The 23,832-nt window shown below is 43.6% G+C and overlaps 1 protein-coding gene across 3 annotated transcripts in view; it reads right to left on the bottom strand.

Moving 5' to 3' along the window:
* Positions 1–1,139: 1,139 nt before the first annotated feature.
* Positions 1,140–23,832, bottom strand: part of RPAP2 (RNA polymerase II associated protein 2) — a 53,571-nt gene continuing 30,878 nt past the window's right edge. For 2 of the 3 annotated variants that reach the window (XM_083511099.1, XM_083511097.1), the window contains 2 exons: positions 3,890–4,039; positions 1,140–2,495 (listed from right to left, as the gene is read on the bottom strand). In XM_083511099.1, the coding sequence (XP_083367225.1) occupies position 2,495; positions 3,890–4,039 (151 nt within the window). In that variant the 3' untranslated portion in view covers positions 1,140–2,494. Of the gene's footprint in view, positions 2,960–3,889; positions 4,040–23,832 lie in introns of all 3 variants that reach the window. The other variant, XM_083511098.1, reaches the window with a different exon arrangement.

Here is a 23,832-nt window from a genome sequence, read left to right as displayed (position 1 = left end):
TTTCTTTACACAACTCTTGTACATCTCTTTGCACCTATAAACTGTCCTCCCCCGCCATTTGTTTCTTCTCACCCTTTTTCTGTTACCACCCAGTTTCTTCTTCTTTTGCGTCTTTTTCATTCGAGCCTACCTTCCTTACAAAAGACATTGCAAACTGAGATGGGAACTAGGGAAAGAAAAGTGGGCGGAATCAGAGAACATTTTTTTAGTCTTGTGCCCAGTGCTATTTTTTCTAGAAAAATAGGTTATGGCGGCAATGACGCCCACCTGAGAGGTGCCAGAAATGGGTTCTGGTGAATTCTGGCTGGGAAAAAAGCCCATAGTACCCTAATCGAAGGAAGAAGTCAAGATAGGATTACTTTCCCCTCTGTTAACAGAGCTGAAAATTATAAAAATTAGCATTGGAATGGGGTTATGTGTCTGCAAACCTTTTTGAAGTTAAAAAGCAATCCTTGTACAGTCATACCTTGGTTTCCAAACAGCTTTGTTCTCGAACGTTTTGGCTCCTGAACGCCGCAAACCTGGAAGTGACTGTTCTGGTCTGAGAACTATTTTTGGAAGCCAAATGTCCGACGGGGCTTCTGAATGTTTTGGAAGTCGAACAGACTTCTGGAATGGATTCCGTTCGACTTCCAAGGTACGACTGTACTCATAAAGTTTGGGAGCCCTTGACCCTATGTGGAGGTCCTGGGATATCAAACTGTGACTACCTGAATTCCTGGGAGGGGGCAAGGGAGCCAGGAAAAGTTGGTTCAAAAAAAAAGTTATAAAATTAGAGAGCTGATTCTCCCAAAGATCTATACTTTAAGCATGAGGATTCTTCATGTTCTGCCTATACCCAATGGCAGCACTTCCTACTTAGAAATAAGATCACCTATGCTAGACAATCTCATCTTTATAGTAAATGGGACTTTGTCGCCGAAAGTAAAAAAATGTGCATCTCTCACCTGGCTCAATTTGCCTTCTGAATAATAGGACTGTAAAGGAAAATAGCACCTTGACCGACTCCACCTTATGAGCAAAGGGAGGGAAAACAAAGCCCGTATCCCCCTCCCCCACCAAAAAATCCACCAAACGTACAGGAGATGGAAAAGGGCAGTCAAGTTAAGAGTTCCAGCAATTAACAAGTTGAAATTGGGTGGGTGGGTGTTAAATGGATTTATTATTCAGATACAAATACATCTTCTTAAAAGATTACAAGACTAACACTTTTTTTAAAAAAATGTAAGCTCAAATGGTTGTAGAAGACTAAGCACTGAGCCCAAAATAAACCTGTAAAAATCATGCTGCTAAGCTGACAGGAAATGTAAAAATAAAGACCTGGTGAAAAGAAAGGGCTTGGGAGTTGACAAAAACAACAATATTATTTTGCTCTTTTATAGATCCTGCCCAGCGCACTCAGGCTCAGACCCCCTTCTGCGGATGCCCCTCAAAGCACATTTGAAAGGAGGAGCAGGATTGTGCTGGCAAAATAGGCTGCCAAGCAGCTGACCTAACTGCAGATGCTGTAAAGGCAATACGCTACGTGGAACATAATTGTGGAAAGGAACGGGCGCTCTCTGGTTTCTGAAGATGCAATCAGGGATTTTGTAATGCAATCTTAAAAGCTGAGGATGGAAACCTCCACAGTACAATACCGTCGTAGAGCAAAACAAAGTCTGATAGGGTGCTTGGTGAGAAAGTACTCCAATAAATAAAATGAGAGGAGAAGAACCATGGATCTTCTCTGGAACTCCTTGAAAGAAAGGTGGGATAGAAATCAAACAATTAAGTAAATAAGCACTTTATTAAGAAGTTCCATATAATAATAACCATAGGATGTTATATTATTTTGTGACTACTGCAATGACAATTCAGATTATGTTTCTTTGATATACTTTACTAAGGCACTTCTTTCGGGGGGGGGGGAATCAAAGAATTGCACCTTAGATTTGCTTTAACTTTTCAGAAATGCTGAATGACACAATTTCCTTAGGAAGTTAATGGCACACGGCCACACACACAAAATGTTGGGTGTTCCATTATAGTGATGAAGAACCTTTTGCCCTCCAAATGTTGGTGGACTACAACTCCCATAATCCCTGAACAAAGGACATGATGGCTGTGGCTAATAGAAGCTGAAGTCCAATAGGATATGGACAGCCACCCCTCCATTAGGGCAACTTGATGAAAATAGTGAAAGACCTGGAAAGATGATTGGTTGGTGTCCAAATCTTAGCGTAGCCCACTTATCTGAAGAAATGAAAAAGATGAAAAATATTCATCTACAAGAGCTTCGGTTTCACTTGATGTATTCAATGGTTGTGTTAAACTCAATGGTGAATTACAGATCAGCCTTCGTTCATATCACTGTTTCATACAAACTCGACCAATAAGGTTTTATTTTAGTTGTTTTCCCCATTAGGTGTACTTAAATTAAATTTGTTTGGTAGTGTCAATTCACATCTTGATCCAATTTCAGCATAGAAAAAGAAGCGCATGATGATCAACTTATTCTGCAGATAAAAGAACAAGGAAAAGTTCCATCGATATCATGAAAGCATCATTATCAAACCTACTGTATTACAGTTTCATTTTCAGTGATATGCTTAATCCGGTGAATGCCATCTGATTCAGTGGCATTTGATATGAACTCTAAAATATAAAATTCCCTCTTAATCTGTAATGTCCCAAAAGTATCAAGCCCTAACTGTGTGAAAAAGTTCATCTATACATGGAAACAGAAAACAGTAAATAAATACTGAATTATGTTAAATGATAACAATCTGCAAGGGCGGAGAAAGACATCTTCTGAGAGGGAGATCTGAAACTTGCAAGCTGCTTTCAGGATGCTGAAGAAAAGTTAACAGCTGGTGCTCCCATGAAGATGGAGCTGTAATTTTGGAGAGGCCAAAAATAAGCCATACTGGGGCAGGCCAGGAGAGGAACATCAAAGGCCTCCCTTTCCTCTGTCATGCCTCTGGAATGAGGGAGAAATTACACAAATCGTTTGTTTCCCTTCAATTGGAATCTACCAGAGGGAAACTACATATAGGCTTGTGGTGCTAACCTACTTCCCTCAGTGTCAGTGGAAAGAGCCGTTTGCAAAAATAAATAAGTGTGTGTGTGTGTGTGTGTGTGTGTGCGCGCGCGCAGTTTGGTTTTTTTGTAATCTTGGCTTCCTGCCAAATCAGCTTTTTGTGGCCTGAATATGTACATACTTGGGCCCTATCAATCTTGCTTCATGCATCTTCTGTTTTAAAACCTTTTTATCACCTCGCTCCTGTCCTCTCAATCTCCTCTGGCTTGTCCACATCCTTCCTACAATGTGGTAACATGTAACTGAACGGAATGCTTTGGCTGGGGCCAAACAAGCACTGACCAGAGTGATGCTCTGCCTTAAATTGAAGGCTTTTGCTAACTCATTCCAAAGCGGTGCTTATTAAATGTGTTTAGTGATCACACAAGGTTAAAGAGACAAATGGAACCATCTTGATAAGCAATAATCTTATCTTTCGGTCCCAGTCATTTCCCCATCAACTCCTCCTCTCTCACCCCTCCAATGCAACCGGTGTGCTTTTATTTTTAATGATACTGGGTGGAATCCAACTGAGATCTTTGTGCTTATGGAAGGGTTTTGGATCCTGCAAACACTTACAGAAGAGCAGGGGGAGGAAGGTTTTGGGGTGGGTGTTTTTTTGTTTGTTTGTTTGCCAATTTGCTCTTCTTACTGCAAGCCTGAATACAACCTTCTACCCTGCTCTGGATGTTCCCTCCGTGGAGCAAAAATCACCTCTATCCCTCCATTAGCAAAAGTATCCCCTTCTGTCATCACATGGAACCAGCTGGGTTCCACTCAAAGACAAGATGAAGTTGTGGCAGATGGGGCACGAATGAAAGAAGAACTTACCAGTATGGAAGACTATCGCTTCTGAATATTTTTGTTAAACTTTCAAAATCTTCATTTTTGAAGTGTAATTCTTCAAGCAAAGTAGCCAGGAACTGCGAATATCCTTGGCTGTGCTGGGAACTTGCAAAGACGGGAATGTTTTGCGACAACCTGAAACACGATGTTGAATATTTAAAAATATACATATTTACAGTTCCGAATAGGGTGTGAGAGAGGGGAGAAAACAGTCCCTTTCATATAACCCAGAGGAAACTGTAATAAAGTCCAGTTATTATTAAACATCAAATACAGTGGTACCTCAGGTTACATACGCTTCAGGTTACATACACTTCAGGTTACAGACTCTGCTAACCCAGAAATAGTGCTTCAGGTTAAGCACTTTGCTTCAGGATGAGAACAGAAATCGTGCTCCGGCGGCACGGCAGCAGCAGGAGGCCCCATTAGCTAAAGTGGTGCTTCAGGTTAAGAACAGTTTCAGGTTAAGTATGGACCTCCGGAACGAATTAAGTACTTAACCTGAGGTACCACTGTATATCCCTTGCCAAATACAATTACTAAATCAGCAGAAGCACATCCAAGGGGAATTCCTGACACAAGTCATTGCAACCACACATAATGCTTCAGGACTATTCATTAGGATATGATATTTGACACCAAGGTCCCAATACAGAAGAGTCATGCAACCTTTTGCGCTTAGGAAGTCATGGGCAATAATTGTGCACAGTGGACCCAGATAACACATAAGGATATGCATCTTTGCATCTGTCTTCACCGCAGAAGACATAGGGCTGATACTTGTGCCTGAATTGATTCTTCCAGGAAGGGAGCCTGATGAATGACAAATATTTGTGACAGGTTTGAGGTCTTATTGACCAGCAAGGGTCTGGAGAGTATCTGTTGAAGAGTTCTTAGAACTCAAATGTGAAACTGCTTAAGTTCCATCAAAAATATACAACTTGTCACTAAAATCGGCCTCTGTATCATAGGATTTGAAAGTGGTCACTGTAACAAAGAAGGGATTGGGTGGTGGTCAGAAATTATAGGCCAGTTACTGCACTCTATAGGACGCACTTTTCCCCCACCAAAAATTAAGGGGAAATGTGTGTGCGTCCTATGGAGGGAATGCAGCCTCCTTGGCTTCAGCGATAGCAACGGGAAGCCTCCGAAGCGCAGAGGGAGCGCTCTCTCCGCGCTCCGGAGGCTTCGTGTTGCTTTCGCTGAAGCCTGTTTCTTGATTCCCCCCTCTAAAAACTAGGTGTGCCTTATGGTCCGGTGCGCCTTATGGAGCGAAAAATACGGTAGGTTGGATGGCCATCTGTCATGGATGCTTTAGTTGAGATTCCTGCATAATGGAGTTGAACTAGATGAAGCTCATGGTCCCTTCCAACTCTTCAATTCTACGATTCTATAAGCTGTGTATGTGTCTGTTTGTTTTGGTAAATATACTGAACTTGCCTTGTTACGTTTCATGATTTCTACAAAACGCCAGGAAACTTCCCCACAGAGGCCTTTCAGATGGTTATTTAATTTAACTTTACCCACTGCCCGTGGGCACATAAAATATGGATATAATAACTCTCAGAAATGGCAGATCAATGGGGAGAGGGTGAGAGGCAATCAGAGCAGTGCATTTTCTTAGTTGTGCCTTGGCTCCTTGAAGCATCCGAAATCAGGCTTTGGAAAAGCCTTAGCAAGAAGCAACGGTCAGACCAACAGATAAGCAGCTCAAGATGTCATTTTATGAAGCTAGGAATGACAAGAAGAAAATCTTGTTACTATTTTAAAAGACCACCGCTGATTTCCTCCCTTAACAGCACTGTACGTGTGTGTGGCTTTTTTTTTAAAAAAAAGGTGTTGAACTCAGGAGGTAAAATGTCAGTCCGTAAGAAGAAAAACCAGTCTGTCACATGTGAACACAGAACGGTAAAGCTGCCAGCAAGTTAAGGGTTTTCATCATTTCATATGCACCTCAATTCTAAAGTTTAAAAAATCCCAACACAACAGCAATTGGACTAACAGCACCCCGAGTGATCAGAGGCATCTGCAATGCTTTGTCCATGAAGCCACTTTCGCAGACCCCGAAGATTCAGAGCAGCCCTCCAAAACTTTCCCCCCTCCCTAACTAGTAGCTTGCTTATTCAGGCACCTCCCTTTTAGCAGCAAGCTTTGCCCATGTTGGCAGAGACCACGACACCAAAGGGAAGTGGTTTTCAAACTGTGTTTGAGGGAACTCGGGGGGTTCTTCAGAAGCTTGGCAGGGATTTCTCAACTGGGAGATCAGCAATGGATAAGCTTACTTGGAAGAACCAGGCTGGCGTAGAGCTTAAGAATGTTGGACTGAGTGGATGGGACCCAAGTTGAAGTCCACAAAGCTTACTGGGTGACCTTGGCCCACTCAAAGGCAGCCACACCTGCCTTACAAGCTGGTTGTGAGGATAACATGGGGGTGGGAAGAAAACCATGTACAGTGGCTTAAGCCCTTGAATGAAAGGTAGGAAATCGGGGATAGGGAACCTTTCTTCAAACTGAGGGCCACATTCCTTACTGGTTAACCTTCTGGGGGCCACATGAAAGTGACAGGCAGGGCCAGAGGCAAAGGCAGATGGTGCAGTGGGTGTAAGTGTTACCTTTGCCTGCTAGGCTACTTTCTAGACACACTAGGGCACCTCTCTCTATCTGTCATGGGCTGGCTGGATGCAGAGGAGTGGTGGGAGGCACCAGCTAGGGAACCCCCAGGGGACCCCCAAAGGGAGAAGACTCAGAGACGGGGGATTGCTGGTGGGACAACGATGAGCGGTCAGAAGTAGAAGAGGGAACAGACTGGGAGGAGGAGGGGGTGTCAGAAGCTGAAGAGGCAATGGGGTTTAGTGAGCAGGAAGAGGCTGTGGCAGAGAGCAGTCCAGAATCAGCGGCAGAGGCGGAGAAAAAGGGGGCCAAGAGGTAGCAATGTGTCAGGTTGGTGAGGAAGCCAGGAGGTCTTCCCTTCCTGCTGTGATAAGCTCCCCTTCCCCTGGTCCCCCAGAACCTGAAGAGGTATGAAGAGAGCAGAGCAAAGACAGACAAGACAAAAGAGCCTCAGACTGCTTGGGAAGGAACCAGGTTAAGAGGAGCCTTAGGGAGCTGTGGGAAAGCGAGGACCTTCAGTCCTTGCAACTGCCTCATAGGGGCAAGTTCCACCAGGAAGAGTTGCTGTGCTCCCTAGGCCTGGCCTCCTGAGCTTACTGGTTTCTTTGAAGCTGTGTGAGTTATTGCTGATCTGCTCCAGACACTGTCCTCCATCCAGGCAAGTAAGAAGCCATGTAAAAATTCAAGGACACATTCTGGCAAAAAAAATGGGGTGTGAAGTTGAGTCAGTGAGGAATGTGGCCTGGGCAGAATGGTTGTGGCTGAGAAGGCAGTGTAGACCAGGCAAAGTCCTGAAACCTATACAGAGAGGCCAGCTTTGGTCCCTGGACCTGAGGCGGCCCCCTCTACTGAATCTCCACTGTAATGTGCAATCACAGAGGATTCATGGGAATGCCCCAGGGCACACCTTCAGTTCACGTGAGGCCAAGGGGCAGCTCCTCATCAAGAACTGAGTGGGCATCCTAAATGGCTCTCCAGAATTCTCTGCAACATGCCAATGCTAAAGTCCCGTCCCCCCCCCCCGCCCCGCTATAGGGCAGTGGGGGCAGAAAGCTAACTGAGCTAGCATGTTGCGACCTTTGCAATCATCTAACTCCCCCACCCCACTCCGCAATTACTTCTAAGTAGTAAGGCAATAATTCAAGGTTTGCCTATAGGCGACCACCTACGCAGAGAAACCAAGTGCTGGGTTTGCACTAAAGAACAAAAAATGTACCATGCATCAGATCACAGACGAGAAAGCAGTGCAGCCTTGATACCCTTCCATCCAGCATATGGCAAATAGGCCTTGGCAAAGCTAAGAAAAAGCTAGAGTGTCAAGAGTACATCCATACGACAGACTCCTATTAAGCTGCCTACTCCACAGATGCTACACAAGAAAAAGCTGAGTGAAAACTCATGTTAAGACAAGCGGCAGCACTGGGCTACTATTAAGCAAGCTATTAAGCGACAGCTGGTTAACATGGACAGCATTTGCAATTCTCTCTCTTCCCTAACAAAATGAAGAAATGATAAATCCCTAGCTTTTTATAAAATACTTTCCCTGTAAGCAGAATCTGCCAGTGCGGTAATAATATGCACTCAAGTACTCTAGTATTAGAATATTTTAATTCTCTCCCCCCCCTTTTGTTAAACCTGAAAGTAAATCTTGTAGACGTTTTGCAGCAAAGGTTATTTTCACTAACACCGATGTACCAGACTACATCCGTGCAGAATTGAATGCACATTGCTCAGTCCAACCCTCAGATTATACTGCAATTACTGGATTTGTCCTGATATAATAAAAGCAACTGATATACATACAGCGAAGTATGCCCCGTTGATCAGCAAAGGATGTCCCAGGTAAATGTGTATAGGACTGTAGCCTTCCCCAAGACAGGACTAGAGTGACAGTAGCATAGGATGAAAATCACGGACACATTGCCCCTTGTCCACTCATGCAGTGCTAACAGAAGCCAAGCCACAGTTCAACTTAGTGTTACAGTGAGGGCTCAGTGGGACTTACTCCTAGGTAAGATAGCTCAGTTGCTTAGAGAATGGCACTGGTAATGCCCAGGTTGCAGGTTTGATCCCCATATGGGACAGCTGTATATTCCTGCATTGCAGGCGGTCGGACTAGATGTCCATAGGGTCCCTTCCAACTCTACAATTCTATTATTCAAAGTACGAGAAAGATCCAGAATGTGGCAGCTAGACTTGTGACTGGCAGTGGCCGCCGGGTCCATATAACACCGGCCATAATGGACTTTCACTGGCTCCAGGATGTTTCTGAGCACAATTCAAAGTGCTGGTGCTGACCTTATAAGCCCTAAACAGTCTTGGCCCTGTATACCTGAAGGAACGACTCCACCCCCATCGTTCATCCCTGTCACTGAGATCCAGTACTGAGGGCCTTCTGGTGGTTCCCTCACTGTGAGAGGTTAAGTTGCAGGGAATCAGGCAGAGGGCCTTCTGGGTAGTAGCGCCCTCCCTGTGGAACATCCTCCCATCAGATGTCAAGGAGATAAAGAACGACACAATTTTTAGAAGACACCTGAAGGCAGCTCTGTATCGGGAAGTTTTTGACGTTTGACGTTTTATTATGTTTTTTATATTCTGCTGGAAGCCACCCAGAGTGGCTGGGGAAGCCTAGCCAGATGGGTGGGGTACTACTACTACTAATATCATCATCATCATCATCATCATCATTACCATCACTGCTGCCATGTAGCACAATCTTATATCAATTTCTTCAGGTGCAAGTCCAAATAAATTCAAGAAGACACAGGTGCAGCTAGGACTGCAAGCAGGAGTGTCTCGCCCAGTGGGGTGGAAATACTAAGTGAACTTCCTGGCAAGTGGGTCACTGTTCACTGTTCCTCAGAGGTGGCAGGGAGGTCCTTGCCGTGCAAACGCGCCAGCCTAGTCTATCCTGCGCAACGTACTGACCTTTCCTCCTGCCTCGCCAGCTCCCTCCCAGTAAACCACAGAGACCCACTTGCTGGGAAGCTAGCGTACGGCTTTGCCCCATCCAATGAGCTCTAGCAGTCCTACAATGCCAGGCTAGTTAGCAAATATCATGACTTTGTTTTCTCAAAGCTAAATATTTAATGGAATGTGATTATACAGAAAACGTCTCCCCGAGCGCAAGGCATGATGTATCAGTGCGCACTTACAATAAAATAATTCAGTGTAGCCCTTAACGCATACACAGACAAAAACAACAGTCCAACAGTCCATGTTCTGCTGCCTCGGGAGCTTCAATAAATCATTTGCCCAACAACAGTTAAGCAATAGGACGGGGGAAGATTTCTTAAGAACTGCTTACTTAAAATGCACATTCCACATCTGAAATCTGACATCGTGACATTCATTAGAAGCGTCCCAAGGAGCAGAGTGAAACATAAACCCCAAATGACCCATCACGCCTTGACTTAATCATGTTAAAAGGTTGTCATGAAAAAGATCCTGCGTCTTGTTTAATGTTTAAAAGTTCTGCTTTTTCCATGGCACCCCTGAGCCACAGGTGGAGGAGAGACTGGATGTTCAGATAAAAGTCATCTGGGCTGCTCCCAGAGCCATTCCCGAGATCTTCCATGAGTGACAGTCTCAAAATGCCACTATTATATCATTGATATAGACCTGCTTGGAATACTGTGTACCGCTTTGGGGGCAACAACCCCTGGAAAAAGGATATTACAGAACCAGGAAAATGGCAACTAAAATGATTGAGGGGTTGAAATGCTTTCACAATATGGAAAGGCAGGAGTGCTTAGGCTTCTGGAGCCAAACTTGAGTGTGATTCTAACCAAGTCCAGTCTAAAGTAAGCCTTACTGATTTCAAGGCAGTTTACTCCCAAGTAAGTGGGATTAGAAGTGAAGCCTAAGGCTGAAATCCGGTAGCTTTTATCCAAAGTAGCACCAAGATTTACCCTTGCGCAGCCGAACTTAGCAGAGTGACGGGAATAGAGCAGACATAGAGTCCAGAGAGAGAAAAGAAACTAAGAATACTTTTCAGAGGTAAACGAGATCGCATTTGATAATGAGGAGAAATAAAACAGAGAGGTTCTTCCTCCAAAATAAGGTTTGAAAAGTGCGGTGGTGTGAGGCTCACCCACTTTTGGCAGCATTCTGGGACTTCTACAGTGCAGGTAAATTGATGCTCCAGCCATTCGGATCTATGTAGGGTTTGCTCCTTAGCTTTTTTCTTCTCCCGGATGATATCCCACAAGGCAGTGGAAATTTGGGATCAGAGTTTCCTTTCACCCAAATGGGCTCCCTTCCCATGTTGACAAGCCCCACCTGCCCCTCACTTCCCTCTACAGCACGTGCAGAAAACGCCTTCTTGACCGTTGGACTATTTGTCTCATCTGCTCAACCTGCCAGAGCCTGTCTTTGCACGTTGGGAAAGGTTTGAGACCCATTGGTTAAAGACATCACTTGTATGGAAGAGACATCATCCCCCCCCCTCAACATTTATAAAGCGCCCTCCATTTAGGCAATACCCAAGCAGTGTTCCGAAATAGAATATAAAACCTAATACAGATAAAAAGTCAGCATAAAAACTTGAAAATAACCTTTATAAAAAAAAACCCAGGAGCTTTTTTATTAGGAATTGGAGGTACTGATATCCCAAAAGAGCAGAAAAGACTTTTTATGTATGCGACAACAGCCGCACGGATGCTACTAGCCCAGAGACAAAAAGAATACAAAGTCCCTACCAGAGAGGAATGGCAAACCAAGCTGTTGGAATACGTCGAACTGGTAAAACTGACCAGAAAGCTCAGGAACCAAGAAGATTTCAATAAAGAATGGGGGGGGGGGAATTATAATTTATCTAGGAGACCATTGTAAGCAGATGAAAACATTAGCAGGATTCTAATAACACTTGCAATGTAGCAAATATCATGGACAATATGGAGAGATATAAAATATGGATTATGAAACAATATGCAGTTGAAAAGGTTGACAATAGGACTCATGGAGGAGAGGGTGGGAAGTCTGGAGATTCAGAGAAATCTCTAAATATGGATATGTATTTTGTATTGTTATAATTCAACACTTATTATTTCAAATTATATATTATTTCAAAACCAAAAAACCCCCCAAATACTTGAAAACCAGAAAGTGTTTAAAACCACAGAAACAAAACTGATTGATTTGAGAAAGCGTGGGAGAAAAGAAATGTCTTCAACAAACGTCAAAAATAGCAGAATGCCGGACGTTGCTTCACTTTGGAGGCAAGAGAATTCCAGAGAACTGGTGCAAAAACACTTAAAAGACTTTCGCCGCAGGGACATGTGGCAGCATTAGCAGGTCTTCTTCCACACATACCTCTGAGTGACCAGGGTGGGATGGAAGGGGAAAGGCAGCTTCTCAGATCCTGCCCAGATGAATATAGGGCTTTATAACCCAGTAGGAAAACCCTGAATCTAGCTCGGTAGCAAATTGGCAACCAGCGTAGCACTTTCAACGAAGGTGTTGCACGCTGTTGATAGACTGTCCCGTAGGTTGCCCCAGTGAGAATTTGTCCCAGAGGCTGGCACTGACAATCGGAATATACAGTGCACAACCAGCTAATACCAACTGTGTCAGCCGTAGAATTTGTATTGGAAACGTTCTGCCTAATTCTGCTCTGCTTTCTCATTTCTCCGCACAAAGTTCAGCTACTTTTTCTTTGCCCTTTCAGTTGCTAACTACGTGCAGGTCAAGACGCATCGCAAAAGGTTGTGGGTTTTTTTGCAGCTTGAGCCTCATTCTGAGAAACTGTTCGGTTTTCAGAAAGCTCCCTCAGAATAGGAACCTGCTAGGTTAATAGATTTCTCTTCTGTCTCTATAGCTATGTATGGAAGCTTTGAACTCCTTACTTGTTGCCCAGATCTTCTGGCAGATCTTCTGACGATTTTGGCTTCTGAATTTCCCTTTTGTTTTTGCCTGATTCTGTGCAGAGCTATGTGTGCCCACTGAAATAAACGGGTTTGTGTAACTAACTTTGCACAGCAATGCAGGCTCCCGTCTCCCTTTGGCCGATTAACATTATATGTAATTTTATTTTATTTATTTTATTTTTATTAAAGATTTTGTTGATTTACAAAAGTGTGTGCAATGTATTATATGTCATTTTAAATGTGTGCGGTGTGTGTGTGTTTATTGGTTTGCTTTTGTTTCATTATGTGTTTTGTGTTCTCATTTTGTACTTTTATGTTGTGAACGGCCCTGTGATATTTGGATGAAGGGTGGTATGCAAATCTAATAAAATAAATGAATAAAGAAATATGTGTAAAGTGTGTCGAACGGCCTTCCATTAATGCTGGATATCTGTTTGACTTAAATTGTTAATTAGCTCTGAATATTCTGATTCTGAGAATATTGTGGTGAGAGGATCCAAACCCATCTTTGGCTAATCTTCACAGCCCTGTGGCTGATATTCTAAAGAAATCTGCAATCAGAAGAGTAAGCCGGGTGCTAAAACATTTATATCTTAAGTCTCAAAAAGGTAAAGGATGAAGGTACCAGATGTGCCTCTGTGAGGAGGGAATCCCATAGCTTGGGGGCAAGGTAAAGCCATTTCCAAAACTCCAGAATGTGGTTATAGATTTATTTTATGCCCTTTATTCCTCCCTCCCTTTCCCAGTCTCTTACATACTTAGTGTGCATGTGCCACACATTCTCACACACATTCAAGCACATTAACGCCCATGACTTTTGCAAAACCAGCCCTGGTGTTCTAAGCGTTTCAACATGAGAGCAAAAGGGGTTTCTTTTGCTGGCTAGGCTACTATGAGATTGGGCTCTAAACTGTATTTTGGGGGTATTCATGATCTCTAGAACTTGCGCAGTCCTTGGAAACCGCTAGTAAAGCAAATCATGAGATGTTAAAAATATTTCATCATGTAATTAGTTTATTTGGTTGATCAGTCACAGATAACTGCATGAATGACATTATTTATATCAGCGCAGACTCTTGTGATTTACATTAATCTACACAATCTGGCGCCTTGAAAGCGATGAAAGGGCCTATTGTAATGTTATTCTGACCTCCTTGTCTACCATCATAGCCTTCATTCCTGAATGAAGTTTTCTGATTCAAATGCCCATAGCTCGTTAATTTCCTTTATCTAATTGTATTTGAAGCGATGTGCTATGTAGAATCCTACTGTGGCAGCTACTGACCACGGTAATCTGTGCATTCACTCAGAATGGATCCACATGATCGTATTATGACCTGACTTAACCATTCACTGTTCGGTGGGCCCGAGCGAAGGGCAGCTTTCCCTACCCCAGTGCAGGGTCAATGCAACCCATGGTACTGACATCTTGCAAGCGGTTTGTTCCCCTTTATGAAATTTTAAAGCTCTGTTCCAGGAGAGGCCCAGAAGGTGGCCACAGAAGAGCAGAAATTTTTGTGTGCTGGGCTCCCCCGTTTGTGGAATGCTCTCCCCAAGGAGGCTCTCCTTCTGCCTTCATTGCATATCTTTAGGTGCTAGTCCAAAACACCGTTTTATTAGCCAAAGGCCTGGCAGAAGAACTATCTGTGGCCTTTTGAACTGCTTGTGGTGGCTAATACAGTGGTACCTCGGGTTAAGTACTTAATTCGTTCCGGACGTCCGTTCTTAACCTGAAACTGTTCTTAACCTGAAGCACCACTTTAGCTAATGGGGCCTCCTGCTGCCGCCGTGCTGCCAGAGCACAATTTCTGTTCTCATCCTGAAGAAAAGCTCTTAACCTGAAGCACTATTTCTGGGTTAGCGGAGTCTGTAACCTGAAGCGTCTGTAACCTGAAGCGTATGTAACCCGAGGTACCACTGTATATGAAATAGAAGAATGTATAATAGATGAAATGTGTGATGTAATAGGAGGAATATGTATTTGGTGAAAAGTGTACTATTATGAAGTATAACAACAACTACAACAACAGTGTGGATTGCTCCATGGGGAAACTGATTTTCTTCTGAGTGGACATGGCTTAAAATTGTGCAGTAAGAAAGAACAAAAAGATCTCTCTCTCTCTCTCTCTCTCTCTCTCTCTCTCTCTCTCTCTCTCTCTCACACACACACACACACACACACACACTGCTCCATGTAATCAGTTTCCCCATGGAGTGATCCACACTGCTGGAGAACATGTGTGAATATTGCAACCACATTAATAGGACTACCAACCTGCCAGTTCAGAGCTCTTTACTACTTTGTTAGTGAGTACATCAAAGTGGTGAAACGTTAACTCATTCACATGATTCTGTGTACAGATCAAGAGAAATGGGAATCAAACCTGCGGCGAATCTGCCAAATGCCTTATCTCATATTTGCAGTGGAGCTTTCATACATCAGAAGGGTGCCATAATTACTTGTATTAGTCAAAATAAAAAAAAATCCTTCCAGTAGCACCTTAAAGACCAACTAAGTTAGTTCTTGGTATGAGCTTTCGTGTGCATGCACACTTCTTCAGATATGAGTATGAGCTTTCGTGCATGCACACGAAAGCTCATACCAAGAACTAACTTAGTTGAGATGCGGGTGGCGCTGTGGGTAAAACCTCAATGCCTAGGACTTGCTGATCGTATGGTCAGCGGTTCGAATCCCCGCGGTGGGGTGAGCTCCCGTCGTTCAGTCCCAGCTCCTGCCCACCTAGCAGTTCGAAAGCACTCTTAAGTGCAAGTAGATAAATAGGGACCGCTTTATAGCGGGAAGGTAAACGGCGTTCCGTGTGCTGCGCTGGTGCTGGCTCGCCAGAGGAGCTTCGTCACGCTGGCCACGTGACCCGGAAGTGTCTTCGAATGGCGCCGGCTCACGGCCTCTAGAGCGAGATGAGCACGCAACCCCAGAGTCGGACATGACTGGCCCGTACGGGCAGGGGTACCTTTACCTTTACAGTCCTTGAAGTCAGATTACAAAAAATATCATACAACATAAACTTCTGCCACTGTGGTTTCATTGAAGGGAAGGCTCTCCCTCATTATCTGTTTAATTATTTTCCTGACATAAGGCACTGGAAGGAAATACTGATCTGCTTAAAAAAAAGTGGTACCCTGATTTTTTAAAAATCACATTAAGTTACTGGATAAGTTTGATTTTATCAGTTATCTCAATTTTATTTTTGTATGTTACATGAAGGCAAACAGTTACCAACAAAACTACATCTTGAAACTGGCTTGATGGAAATCAAAATCTAGTTAAATAGCCGGCTCAGCTGGATTTGAGAATCATGTCATTTGACGAGTTTTCACTGATTTACGCTTAATTCTGTTCTACTTCTCATCGTGTTTATTGTATTATGTCTTACACACACACCCCAGCCATATTCCAATGTTTCTGTTGCGTTGCTTAAAATCTTCACATTTGGATCGACCGATTACCAATTATTATACTGCCTCCTTCGGACATTTTTGTTATCGGGAGTTAAGTTTTAAAAGTCTTCCCTTGTAACTTGCATTTAAGTTTAAATGCAAGCTCGACAAAACACACATTGTGGCGGGGAGAATCGTGTTAAAAGCAAAAAAAAAGGAACCCAGGTGCCTCTAGAGTGAAGATTTTCCATTAGAATGCATGAATATTTGATGGCTGGTCTTGAATGGGAGCATCTAGCTTACCAACATCCACATGCAGCATGTTTAAGGGCAGACCCAGTGCAAGGTTTTCACGCCATTTGAAATTCCCGATCAAGCCAATTTTATCGGAACAAAAGTAATCCAAGGCTGCAGTCCTAATCCCTCTATCTTGAGAGCTGGTGTGCTTGAGGATGCTCAGTGGGCCCCTCTCTGCTAGCCTGTCGACCTACAAGCAGGTCTCTCTTTGCTGGTAGCCAAGAAAAATAGGGTGTTTGGGGGGGCAGGGCGTTTGAGGTCTTAGATCCAAGGGATCTAAATCCACAGGCCTCCTAGCTTTGCTGCACACATTGCATATATATATATAAAAATCCCCCCACCTTCCACCCTTTCAGATGCAATGTTCACTCTGCTGCTCTGGTTCTCTCTGGCCCCATTTAAGATTGCTCTGCAAAACTTTTATTTTTAATAATAAACATTTACACTAGATGTTTTAATACTGGCCTATGAATAGCAGAGGAAGGGGGAAAGCCTGTGCCAATTTTCACCCCAAAACCCACATTTTACCAACAGGGCAGGCTTGCATTTACTTCGATGAATCATAAGAACAGATTGGCCTACATTTCAATTTCCATATTTGACATCTGCTTTAACAGATACTGAATCCTCTTAAAGAACAAAGGCTACTTGGGAGTCCAGTTTTAAGTGCCACCCAAAGCTCCTTTACTTACAGCGAAGATGAATTTTGCAGATCGAGTGCTGCCTATGTTTTATTTAATATTTCATTTGGGTATGCTGATGGGTTCACAGCCCGGCGCTGACGCAAGTTCTTTTATTCTTTGATGGCAAATGAAACTAAATGATTCATTCATGTGTGTGTGTGTTTTGTACACTTACAGGCAATACACTTGAATCAATGCTGCAAAAAACAACCACCACCCCAACGCACAAACGTTTTCAACCCATCATCGTGCAAGTACTGAAGTTCAACCAAATGTTAACTTAGCTGACTGCTCCCACTGCTGGCAGCCTCACCTCATGCAGCCCAGCCCAGCCCTGATTTAATCACAATAATGGTTGGCTATTTTCAGAAAAGCATGAAAGCAAAAGCGCGGCGGGGGGGGGGGGGAGAGATGGTTTCACTTTTCACTTCTGATATGCAAGCCCGGTATTGATATTGCTCACAGCTGAAGGGACGAAAAACTGTTCCCTTGCATTAAACAGGGCAACTGGGTCTCTCTAACTCGATAAAGCTGTTTATATGGTCTGGTCCTTTCTAGTTTGATGCTTGCAGGCTTTCCACAGGCAGAATCTATTCCTGCGTTGCAAGGGGTTGGACTAGATGACCCACGGGGTCCCTTCCAACTCTATAATTCTATGATTTAGCTTCCCACAGTGAGAACATGATGTTGGAGTATGTGGGCTTTTAGCCTGATCCAACAGGTCTCTTCTTATGTTAAGACCAGCTTTCTCTCAAAGTAACTCACTTGTCAACGGCTTCTCGCGTGTAGAGATCCCCTTCATTAATCCAGACAGGAAGGAAGTGGCACTTGATCAGTAGGACACGGATACAGCAACAGGGTTATTTATGTATGCCACTACACCGTCCCGTGTATTGCTAGCCCCAAAATGGAAATCGAGCAGAGTTTCAACCAAAGAAGAATGGCAACTTAAACTGATGGAATATGCACAGCTTGCGGATCCAACTTATAGAATAAGAGAAGAATAACATTCGTTTAAAGAAGATTGGAAAATGTTTATTGACGAAATGGGGGGAAATTGTGTACGCTTGAAAACGTTGGCAGCATTAAGATAAATTCAACAGTGTAAATAAGTTTTTGATGGAAGTAATAATGGAATACTGGATGGCTTAGTTTATATAAAATATGCAGGGATTTATGCTTTGCAAAATGAACCATAGAAAGAGAAGAAGGGTATTTGATATTTTAAGGTTGTTTAAATGAATTTTCTAAATGGTAAAACAGGAAATTTAATAAAAATTAGAGAGAGAGAGAGACTGGGCTTTAGCTGCTATAAAGTGGAGCAGCAAAAGTTTTGCCCACAGCCAGTGTTTGAAATCTGCAAATCAGCTCCACTGGCTGTCGCTCCATTTCCAGGCTCAATTTAAAGTGCTGGTCATTACCTATAAACACACCTCTACAGTTCAGGACTCAGGAGCATAGGAAGATACCTTCTACTGAGTCAGATCATTGGCCAGCTGATTCCTGACTATGCCGGCTGAAAGCAGCTTTGCGGGGTTTTAGACAGCAAGTCTTTTCCAGACTCACCTGGAGATGCCAGGGATTGAACCTACGGCCTTCTGCATACAAAGAAACAGAATTAAAGGTCTGTCTCCCCCCCCCCCCACACTGTCCAAGCTACACCTGGCCATTTCTCCTGCAAGAGAAAGGCAACCCTTTTGTGTCTGTCAGCTGCTGGCTATCACAGATAACAAATGCAAAGAGCTTACTTCAAAGATGTCGTATCAATGGAGCATTATAATAAAATCCTTTCATCAATAGACAAATGGGGGGGGGGTTATATTTATACAGAAGAACTTCCTTATACTGTTAAGGGTATGGAGAATCAGTATAGCGAGGCAACAATCTGCACAAGGCACATAAAGAACTAGGGCTGGAGGAGAAATTTGGATTGGTCTGTATTTTAATGCAATTTGTCCTTCCCAAAACAATACATGAACCAAACTGCAGCTATCTTTTGCAATGCACACTTCTTCAGCTTTTGTGATCCAACCAACCAATGTCCATATTAGCAAAAACAAGCATACAAAATTCATTATATTAGGAGAAATTGTTTGCAAAAATGTGTATGTGAGGAAAACGGCACACTGAAAGACTGCTGATTTTTCGGGAGGGCATATATATATATATATGCTGAAATGTGGGTAATGAGCCAAAAATAAAAACTGACCGATTTGTCCATCCTTATTTTTTTTAAAAGAACCTCGCAGAACAACTAACCTGCTTGCAAGCTAGGAATTGCCAACTTGAAAAGTCATTAGTGTTTATTAGAAATACGATTCTATTACTCATGTTTTAAAGAGAAGGCAATCTTTCTATTATGTGAATGTGGTAAAGGTAAAGGTAAAGGGACCCCTGACCATTAGGTCCAGTCGTGGCCGACTCTGGGGTTGCGGCGCTCATCTCGCTTTATTGGCCGAGGGAGCCGGCGTACAGCTTCCAGGTCATGTGGCCAGCATGACTAAGCCGCTTCTGGCGAACCAGAGCAGCACACAGAAACGCCGTTTACGGTACCTCTTTATCTACTTGCACTTTTGACGTGCTTTCGAACTGCTAGGTTGGCAGGAAGTGAATGTGGTAGGAGATATAAATCATTACCTGTGCAGCTAACAACTGAAACTGAACAGCGTCAAATGTGGGGCAGAGGACAGAGTCTCGGATCAAACAGACCCAAATTCAATATCCTTGTTCAGCCACTGAAGCCGAGTGACCTTAAGCAGCCTTCCCCAACCTGGTGACCCCCAGATGTTTTGGGACATCAGTCCCAGCCAGTTTTGCCACTGGTCAATGATGGTGAGAGTTGCACACTGCCACCTGCAAGACGCCAAGCCAGGGAAATCTTAAGTTATTCATTGTTGCAGAAGCAATAGGTTATGGGATGTGAGGGAGCCAGGCCACCACCTTGGGTACTCTTGTGCACAAAGGCGGGAGGGAGATATATTTAAAAAGGGGGGTGGAGTTCAGCCTAGCCTACCTTTCAGGGCTTTTGTGAAAACACAAAGGGGAGGGGAGGGAACAGACTCTGTAACAGAGAAAAAAGCTGTTTCTTGGGTCTCAGTAACCATGGTGCAAAATTTGTTTATGACATCTTTGAGACGTGACCAAATGCATAGAGAACAGGCAAAGAGATGAACAGGTTTCCAAAATATTTAGCAGATATGAAAGACAGCGGATTTTTAAATAAAAAACCACAGACTCATAAATCTCTAGAATGCATAAAAAATAAAAATGCATCACAAAGACGCCATGCACCACTTTATAGTACTTTACAAAATGCTTATGGAAAAACTTAGGGAAATACGGATTCAGATGCAAAGGGAGCAGCAGATGGAAGAATGCCAGAATAATCCACTTAGGTAAACATATCATCAATACAAGACTCTATGAATTTACTCACCTGCACCCAGTTACTATGGAAACTACAACCATAAAACTGATCATACCTTCGTTTTAAACTTTCTAAAACAATAATCTGCTTATCTTCGTTTCAAGCCAACAAGCAAAGCCAAACACCTGGAATAAGGCAGCTGAATAAAGAGATGACTTTGGGGGCTGCGGGAAGGGGGGAATCTTGCAGCCTCCTTGCGCAAGCATTTGAGAACATCCAAAATGAAAATACATTGCAAAAGTTAAGTACATGTATGGTGCACCGCTTAATACTTCACTCCAATTACTTGCCCTGCTCTCCTGTCATATTGGGCAGCATACAAAACACAACTCCCAGTACTTTCAGTGGGGCTTGCACTGAACAATGTAAACTCTGAATATTTGTACCGTCTTTTTTATGATTAGCTGATTTGCAGGCCTTCATTGGAGGCTCTCAAAATCGGGTACAAATATCCTTATAAATCCGAAACATGGAAAGGGCCATGGAAGTCATTCATTTCAGTGTCAGAGACAGGACCAAGCACCTGACAGGGAAGGACACTTGCCCAGAATTAACTGGGGGAAGAAATCCTGAAGGAAATGAAGAATCTCCTCCATGCACACTTAAGACAGAGACCAGTGATAATTCAGAGCTTCTCATTTGTTTATTTTATTTGTCTACCACTTAATAATCAACTTTCTCTGAGCGACTAACAATAACACTGAAAACCGTAAAGATTTAGAGAAGTGAAACGAACAACTGCAACGGCCCTCCCCCTTGCATAAAGAATACCAAGCCATGGTTTGTTTTTAATCATTGTTTGTTCTACAAACCACAAATTCTCTGGCAGACAAGAAAACAAGCTGTGGCTTGTTTTGTTTTTCATCTGCTCTATCTTATGGCGTTGCAGCCTGGGAAATGTCTGGGATGGGGTAGCCAAACAAGACCATGGCTTAAGCAAGGCTGCTGGGTTCAGACATAATGCCAATCCACAGTTAGAGCAAGCCAGGCAAGCCATGGTTTCAGACAGTGGCTGCTTGGTAGAAGAAATAAACCATGCTCAGTCTTCTTGGTTTGCATATTTAAATGAGCCACAGCTTTGTGTTGTGTGAACCGTGCCGGAGCAAATTAGAATAAATAAAACCACTAGCAGGAAAACGTTAATACAGCCAAGCTAAATGCACTTTAAAAAGGTCTTAATGTTAAAGTACCCAAGAAAATAAAAGTGTATTCACATTTTTCTGTTTGCGGAATGGATCAAGATTTAGATCCGTGGTTCCCAACATGGGGCACATGTCCCACAGGGAGGAAAATTTGATTTTTAAGGGGGGCAATTAAAGAATGCGTTATTAACAGTGAATGGCCTTTTAGGCTTCCTCCAAGTGAATAGGAATTCACTTTTTGAATAATAAGAATTATGTCACGGGGGTGGGGGGTGGGATCAGGATTTTAGAGATGCTTAGGTGGGGTGTGGCTAAAAAAAGTTTGGGAACCACTAGATAAAGAAGAGGATTTTTGGAATTTCCCCTTTTCTTTGCATCACTAAGGGCCACACCCCACCCTTTTTTGGAGGGTCCCTTGATCCTTTGTAGCAGCTTTTCAAGGGGCACAAGTGGTTGCAGGAGAAATCAGCAAACATTTCTCCTCCCCCCCCTTCCTCTAAGGGAGTGTCCCATGGCCAGAATCAACACGCAGTTAGCCTAGATTTCAGCCAATTGATTTGGGAGGATTTTTGAATGATTCCCATTGGTATGGGTACACTTGGTATAAACACCCTCCCTTCCAACTTTGCATATCAATGCAAAATTACTGGGACGAATATTGTCGTCATATTCCTTGGAAGGTAGGTAATAAAAATGATGCTTTGAACCAAAAGGCTCCAGCCAGCCAGCATGTTTTCATTTTAACAGATGGAGAGTGCTTCAAGGTTGCAAATGTTTGTATTGAATATATTAAAGTTAGGCATTAATAGGAAGCGGATGCGTTTTCAAGAGCTGCTTCCAATCACAGATACAACAAATGCTCTCTGCCATTTATCCTGTGATAATGCCTCAAACAGGTTTGTCCGATGGGTGAACCCAAAGTCATTTCGGTGCCAAGCTTTTATGCCTAAATCCTGTTGGTGACAGTCCAGTGGAAGTGCAATAACTTCAGGTTGTCTTTTCTTCAGAGCTACTCTGATTACAGCATAGAGTGTCTTTGCATAAGGTGGAGAATGGACTTTTGGAATTACACGGAGCAGTGTTTCTTGATTTGCTTTGGGCCATGCAGTATGCCCATCTCGGAACACGACGACAACATAAGAGGCAGGAGGAAATTGCCTTTCAACGAAACTAAGGTGCTTGGGCACACTCACCTTTCTTCTGCGCTTTCCAGGCATAGTCCGTGCTTTAAAGCTCTGTTTGTTGCACTTCAGCTTTAAAGAGCGGGTTTGGGGGGGGCACAGAGCTTCAAAGCACAGACCTGTGCCTGGAAAGAGCACGGCAAAAAAGGTGTGGATAAACCCTCAACCATGAAAATGCAGAAGAGAAAGGGTTGGATCCAGTGCATCAGACCTACCAGCAAAGGGATCTTGCACTAGCAGAGATCTGTTTCTCAATATTGTGTAACACGGGGGTGCAGTGCAACAGGTCCGCTAGCAGAATCAGTATAGAAGAGCTTGTGCTAAAGAAAATACAGTGGTACCTCGGGTTAAGTCCTTAATTCGTTCCAGAGGTCCGTTCTTAACCTGAAGCACCACTTTAGCCTATGGGGCCTCCTGCTGCCGCCAGAGCACGATTTCTGTTCTCATCCTGAAGCAAATTTCTTAACCCAAGGTACTATTTCTGGGTTAGCGGAGTCTGTAACCTGAAGTGTATGTAACCTGAAGCGTATGTAACCTGAGGTACCACTGTATAATAGAAAAAACCCCGTCGATTTTCCTATCTTCTAAGCATTACACATACAAGTGCAGTTGTCTGCTTACAGAACCTCTGCTTTTGCAAAACGACCCACTAGTGCAGCTGTGTGGGACATCGTCCAAGCAAAGGGCTGGATCCCAACCGCCCACAATCCCCTGTGGGTCATTTTGACAGGTGGGCAGGGTTGCTCAGCCCACCACTTCTCTTTGAAGGACACATGGCCAGTGCCAGTGATCGGATTGGCTGTGACCGAGCCCCTTCAAAGGGGGAGACTGCAAATCCAACTCTGTCTAACTGCAGGACAGACTAGAGTCATATCATGTCTGCACGTTGACGTTTTTCCCTTTGAGGGAGCTGGGCCTCTTCAAAAGCGAGCTTCTTTAAAGGTGCTTGCTTTCAGCACAAAACAGCTGATCAGCCTGGCCAAGGAGGCTCCTTGAGGAACATGAATCATAGAATCGTACATTTGGAAGGGACCACGAGGGTCATGAACAGTCCAACCCCCTGCAATGCAGGAATTGTTTCCCCATCGTGGGGCTTGAACCCACGACTCCGAGGTTAAGAGTTTCATGCTGTACCGACTGAGCTATTGGAGCTCACTTGAAGCTCCCAACTGCTATTTTGCAGCTGCATCTCTCCATGCCCCACACCTGATGTCACACATGGGCCAAGCGGGAACCCAAGTTCGACACTAGCTTTATTTAACTTAGCACTACCATGGATTCCACCCAGCATCATGCTTAGAGTAGAACCCTGGAAGCAAAAG

Source organism: Podarcis liolepis (assembly GCF_965112155.1).
Source record: "Podarcis liolepis genome assembly, chromosome: 6".
Classification (NCBI taxonomy): domain Eukaryota; kingdom Metazoa; phylum Chordata; class Lepidosauria; order Squamata; family Lacertidae; genus Podarcis; species Podarcis liolepis.
Note: the sequence above shows the minus strand (reverse complement) of the source record. Positions and strands in the feature narration are given on the sequence as shown.